The sequence below is a fragment of the Papilio machaon genome, chromosome 14 (assembly GCF_912999745.1).
Source record: "Papilio machaon chromosome 14, ilPapMach1.1, whole genome shotgun sequence".
Lineage (NCBI taxonomy): Eukaryota > Metazoa > Arthropoda > Insecta > Lepidoptera > Papilionidae > Papilio > Papilio machaon.
In genome coordinates this window covers 5,816,957-5,822,956 of record NC_059999.1, presented here as the reverse complement: position 1 = coordinate 5,822,956, position 6,000 = coordinate 5,816,957, and the positions used below count along the sequence as shown (strand labels likewise).

General features: G+C 34.0%; 2 protein-coding genes across 2 annotated transcripts in view; both read left to right on the top strand.

Annotated features, from left to right (window-relative positions):
* Nucleotides 1–912: 912 nt before the first annotated feature.
* LOC106713957 lies at nt 913–4,061 on the top strand. The gene is made up of 6 exons (XM_045680935.1): nt 913–1,100; nt 1,219–1,399; nt 1,517–1,621; nt 1,729–1,898; nt 2,141–2,671; nt 2,982–4,061. The coding sequence occupies exons 1-6, from the start codon at nt 920–922 to the stop codon at nt 3,332–3,334; spliced, it is 1,521 nt and encodes a 506-aa protein (XP_045536891.1). The 5' UTR covers nt 913–919; the 3' UTR covers nt 3,335–4,061.
* A 1,069-nt stretch (nt 4,062–5,130) lies between these two features.
* Nucleotides 5,131–6,000, top strand: part of LOC106713938 (spectrin beta chain) — a 54,656-nt gene continuing 53,786 nt past the window's right edge. The window contains exon 1 of the mRNA XM_045680903.1: nt 5,131–5,324. The gene's annotated coding sequence lies outside the window, so the exon portion shown is untranslated. The remainder of the gene's footprint in view (nt 5,325–6,000) is intronic.

The window sequence follows — 6,000 nt, the reverse complement described above, 5'->3', positions numbered from 1 at the left end:
CCTTTCATCTATCCAGCAATACCTAGGATAGCCTACAAATAATAACTTAAACGATCCAAAACATTATTACAAAATTATAAAACACGGTAATTTAATTAGCCTTAATATATGAGACCTAAATTGTAGAAAGGACTGCTTTGTCCGAAGATAAACTGTTTAATTGTGTTACAAAGTAATGCTAATCGAAGTGGAATATCAGAGATTGTTAACATGAAACGAAGCCACATACAACGGTAAACGAGATGTAAAACGGACTTGTTATTGTTAACATACTCGACCATTATTTTGCAAAGATTAAAGAACCATTCGAAAGTGACCATAAGTCAGAATATATTTTTCATTTAAAGTTATTCATTTGAAATTCTGCAACGACAATAAAAAACATTTTCCATAAGCAAAAAAGTAAAAAATGTAAATATAAGCACCGAAACATTGTTAATAAAACTTCGAAATATAATTTCTAGAGCTAGAAGGTTCACTTCTTTGTTAAAATGTATGTAATAAAGAAACAAAGTGAGCAACATCAAAACCAATTTTCTGTTATTTGCCGCCATTTCAATCGTGATGACCACGAAATTAACCACAACGTCTACGTGAAAAAAAAATATGTTGGGAGAGAATAAAACCAGAACAAGTGATTCATCCATCTACACCTATATATAACTTATTATTATTACATCTACACCTATATAGAATTAATTCAGAGCTTTAAAAATACTAAAAATATTATTATCTCTGACTATCTAAAAACAGAAAGGGCGTTTTATTTTGACTCATAAATCGACCCATCTTTCGAAAATTGTTATTTCAGAGTTACGTTAAAGATTGTGTGTGCAGCAGTAAGTCATTCTATAAATTATAGATTGATAAATGGATAACTGAAGAAACCTATTTTATTTATCTTCCAGGGTTCGTGACTATGTGGTGGGCGGTAGTTATATGGCTCATAGCAGCCGAGAGCGCGCAGGGTATCGCCAACAAAGTTATAGACGTAGCGACCACATGTGACAAGAGCTCTATCGCCGTTCACATCATCATGGACCAACCTTTCAAAGGACTGGTCTTCAGCAAAGACTTCTCGAGAGAGTGTCGAGCTCAAGGTAAAGCACACATGCATTATCACTCTTTGTTTTTCTCAACTTCTAAAGAAAAACTTAACTTTCTAATCTTATCAATATACTCTCTTAAACGATGATGCAAAATGTTAAACCCTTTCAGGAAAATTACAAAAGAAAGTGTCATTAAATCTACCGTCAAACGCCTGCGGGGTTCGTACCTCTACTATCAACTCGACGGTAGAAGAACCTGATGATAACGAGGACCTATACTACACGGTGGAGCTGGTCATACAAATGGACCGCCAGCTGCAGCAGTCCTCCGATCAAGAGTTAATGGTGAGGTGGGTGGAGATAAAAACATAAATTTATTGCGCTTATGCACATTTGCTATTAAATTTCAACAGGCGTTTCAAAGTTTTAAAACCATTGAAACCTTATTACCTGATGGTGTATTACAGGTGCAAGCTGCAACCACCTGCTGTTAGAATCCACAGCTCAGCACTCGAGGGCGTCATCAGCACCAAGCTACGAGAAATGACAAGGCAAGAAGCTAAGAAAGTTAGGTAACTATAATTTATAATTAACTTTTGTAAAATTTCTCTTAAGGTAGCATACCCACATTAACATTCTCACATAATCTAACATTTCTTACGGTCCTACTTACCGACAGGACGGGTCGCAATCGTCAAGGATTCAACCCAGCGGAGGCGGAGCAGCGTCAGCAGTTGGTGCAGGCGGCACGCGCTTGGATGGAGCTGGCGCCCACCGCAGCCGCCGCAGAGCCCGCCTCCGTCGAGGTCGGCCAGCCCACGCGGCTGCTCATACAGTGTACCTTGCCTGGTGAGTATACCATTTGCAGGTTCATTTTAGATATGGCTAACATTTTAAGAACACATCCATTGTAATAAGGAGATTATCCAATCTTAGGCGTATGTAGTTTTTTTTTTAAATTATTCACATGTATAGAATCATATTCGTTAACAGGGTTATGCGAGACTGTGTAATTCTCAGAGCTGTGGCACCCCTTTCAGTCCGAACCGCACCCTTAAGCTAAATTATCTGTGAATTATCTCAATTTACAGTAGGTGTAGGCCTGCGAGTAACGAATTGCGTCGCCCACGATGGCTTAGGAGAGGCGTCACAGAAGCTTCTCGATGACGCCGGCTGTCCCATCGATGAAGCCATCTTCAGTAGCCCCACATTGCACGAACACAAGCACCGCGCCCCAGAAGTCAACCTTTCCGACTTAAAATCTGTCGACCCTCAACAAAACATAGAAGAATCTACAAAGATAAAGCAGATAAAGAACGACCCAGATTACGCTTTCAAAAATATCATGACATATCAACATGCTGTAGTCACTTTCGCAGCATTCAAATTCCCAGACAGAGCGAAACTACATTTAACCTGTGGGGTGGAACTTTGCAAAGGAATCTGTCCCAAGATAGACTGTAAAGCCTTGAGAAGACCGCAGCAGACTAGAGACGGGCTGTTAAGGAAAGCAAGGTTGGACAAAGATGCTAGAGGATTGGTTATTGATAGGTTAGAGGTGTACAATAGCATAGAAGTACTAGCGCCGAACATTGAGCTCGAGGACGAAGCATCAATAAGAGGTATATCTTTTTATTTTACTGAAGATTAAGTAAATATGAAACCAAAAATAAACACGTAATGAACGATGGTATCGAACAATAAAACTATATATACATAAACTAGGAATGTAATGATAAAATAAGCCAATAATGCAATTCCCGCTTTTCCACTCTTTTCTTTTCTCTCATTGCCTCTCATTCTTTCCTTTTTCCTCCTTTCCTCTGCATAAGTATGGTGGACAGTACATCTGTAACTGTTCTGATGATGAATTTACGAAAAAAAATCTTTGTTCCGATAAAAAATTAAACAATGAAAATGGTTTCGTTACAGGGTCGAGAAGAATAGACGGTGACAAAGATGAATTCGTACGAGGCTTCTCTCCAGGAGACAAAACAATATGCTTATCACCTGGAAAAATGGCCCTTGCGTTTTGCGTTTTAGGGATAATTTTTCTATGCGCCATAGCTGTTGCATTTGCATCATTAGTACGAGCGAGAAGACGAATGATTCGCGAACCACTGCATACGTCACTCTCCTTCTATACCGGCAGCAAGAGTTTATTCTCTTCAAGTGAGAGTTCCAGTTCTGGTCTAAGTGGAAGTAAATTGTTACTAACTGATAGTCCTTATTTAGATCACCATTCATCTTCCAGCAATAATTGGCCTTATGCTAGAGCATTTTGAGCAAGCAAATATTAACGAAGTTAAAAAAAAATTAAGCGCAAAGGAATACCATTTCACGTACGCGGCCAATTACAGTTTTAAATAAACTTCTTGTTTTGCATACATAAGATGAGGCTATAATATTATGTATTTAAAGTTCTTTATTATTATTTCTTCAATTTGTCATGATAGACGCAGAAATATTGTGAATTTGGTACATTTCATACTTATTTTTTAATTTATTTTCAAACAGTAAAAGAAATTAGCGTACAATTTAATACTCCTATAAGACATTGGTGCTTTTGTGTTGAAATTATTTATAATGTAAGATGTGACAAATGGGATTGTTTTCTGGGAAGACTGTCCGATTAATATTACTCTAATGTTTAGTTTGTAGTTTAATTTATTTTTATTGTCAAATACATGCTTGAGGTGGTGCTTTTGATAAATTTGAAAATTCATAAGAATTTCACCGAAAGTCTTATGTAGAGTTTTAGAGATGTAAGTTAATTTAGGTTAATATATCGAGATATTTTACAAAGTTATAACAAAGGATACATGTCAAAGGTTTAATAGCTATTATTAATATCCTGTGACGTACTTCGTAATTCGTAAGGACTGGGAACATAGCTATATTCCCAAGATAATTTCTTGTTTGTGTCGTAACATATCCAATACATTTTAATTGAAGATATAGAATAGGTAATTAGCTATTGCTACATTGCTACTTCAAAATGGTGTCGGTTGAGTTGAACTCCATCCGAGTTGAATATAAATAAAACGTCATTAGCGCCACCTCGAAAAAAAAATAGTTAAGGAATTTTAAGGCTTAGAAGAAATTCATTGTGTGAAATGTAGATTCTTTATTATATTATATGTTAAATGAATCATATATTGTGATAAAATTTAAGTGTAAATTAATATAAGTTTCCTTTTTTTTTAATTTTTGAATAAATGAAAACAACACTGGTTTTTGATTTCATTATTCCGTAAATACCATGAATCTTATCTAAATATCTGTAATCTTACCTTTACAGTTCATGTTGAAGTATACTTAAAATGAAAACAAATTGATGTGAAGTATATACTTCTAATTCTAACTTGTAATTAATAAAAAAGGCGGTATTTGAAGAATTTTACAAACCTGATTACATTAGTTATTTTAATTTTATCAAATAAAATACATTGAACTTTGTATAAAGCGTGTTACGTGTTATATAAAACACCAAACCAAACCTTACGTGTTATATAAAATTTTCCTTGTTTAGTTATTATATAAGTATATGATTTTGTTTGAAATGTTTATTAAAAGATGACACAAAACAACAATAATATGTTTCTGAACTTCCGAACGCGAACGCATGGCAATCATTCATAGACTAAAAAAACTCTTTGTCTATGACATATCATGATATCATGCCTGGCAAAGATCATTTTCCCGCCGTCATAATCCTTTTAATGCTTAAATTTGTACTTGTAATTTCTTCCCTTTTTCTTGTTTTATTTTTTGTCAGATATGTTGATATAAAATTTCAACTTATCATCTATATATTACCAATTGCATCAATTTTAATTATAAAAGAAAGAATTTTACTCTGTACAGTATTTTAGGTCAGAAAGAATTTTCGCCAAATTTTCATTACTCAAATTGCTTTAAAATAAAATGTTATCTGCAGGAGTAACATATCCTATCGTTTAAAGTTCACACACAAAACAAAAAATAGTTTTAACTTTTGCAACAAAACTTGACAGAAAATCTGTTTTGTTGTAAATCGGTTTATCACTTAATCTATGACAAGGATGGTAAGGTGATGCTTTCGCGGCGATCTTTTGCCTCGCCTTCGACGCCCGTTCGTACTCGCAGTCACGGATGATAATTTGGAATTTTCTACATGAATAGTGATTATTACTGAAGCCCTACATTAAAAGTGTGCGTGTTATGTTAATAAAGCTGCAAATTGGATAAGTAATAGTTATTCGGTGTGATTGTGCAAGTGATTTCAATTTTGAGGTAAGTAGGTACTTTGGCCTATAAAAAGGTGTTTTATTTTGTATGGAATTGAGGCAGACAAATTATTAGTGATATCATATTTATCTAATTTAAATCGAGATGTGTAAGATAAAATTTCGATTGTACCATGGTTTGTATTGAAAGGTAAATTCTTAATAGTTCGGTCTTTACGTTTTAGCCTTGTAATTTCTCATTGAAGATTATTGCCGCTTTTCAAATGTATCGAATTTTTTGTTTCCAAAAAACGCAAATGTAAAAATTTATTTTAAAAAAACGCCCTAACATTTACTTTCTTATAAGTAGATATTTTAATTTTACCCAACCGTTTTCATCGAACAATTCATTTTCAAAGCTGAAGAATTACAAAACCTAAACAGGTAGTACCTAAACATAATCCTAGCAGATAAGTATTGGGAGTAATCTTATATCAAATACAATATAAGTCAAGTGGTTGTGCAGTAAATGGGGCGTGACAGTTTGCTATGCATTGAATAGTTTAACATACAACATATTATAGCAAGGAGATTTATTTGATGGCAATAATTTTATACTATTTAAATTTAGAATATTAGTAATAACTTTCAGTTCTAAATATGTAATGTACCTAATATGATGATGTAATGATAATTAATATTATCTTGAGTACTTATTAATGGTAATATCTATTTGTGCTTGG

Bases quoted from the DNA above. Each gene is read 5' to 3' on its own strand.
- LOC106713957 (XM_045680935.1), top strand. From the start codon at position 920: ATGTGGTGGGCGGTAGTTATATGGCTCATAGCAGCCGAGAGCGCGCAG. The intron at 1,101-1,218 runs GTAAAGCACACA...AAACCCTTTCAG, and splicing joins GAGAGAGTGTCGAGCTCAAG to GAAAATTACAAAAGAAAGTG. The intron at 1,899-2,140 runs GTGAGTATACCA...CTCAATTTACAG, and splicing joins CATACAGTGTACCTTGCCTG to TAGGTGTAGGCCTGCGAGTA.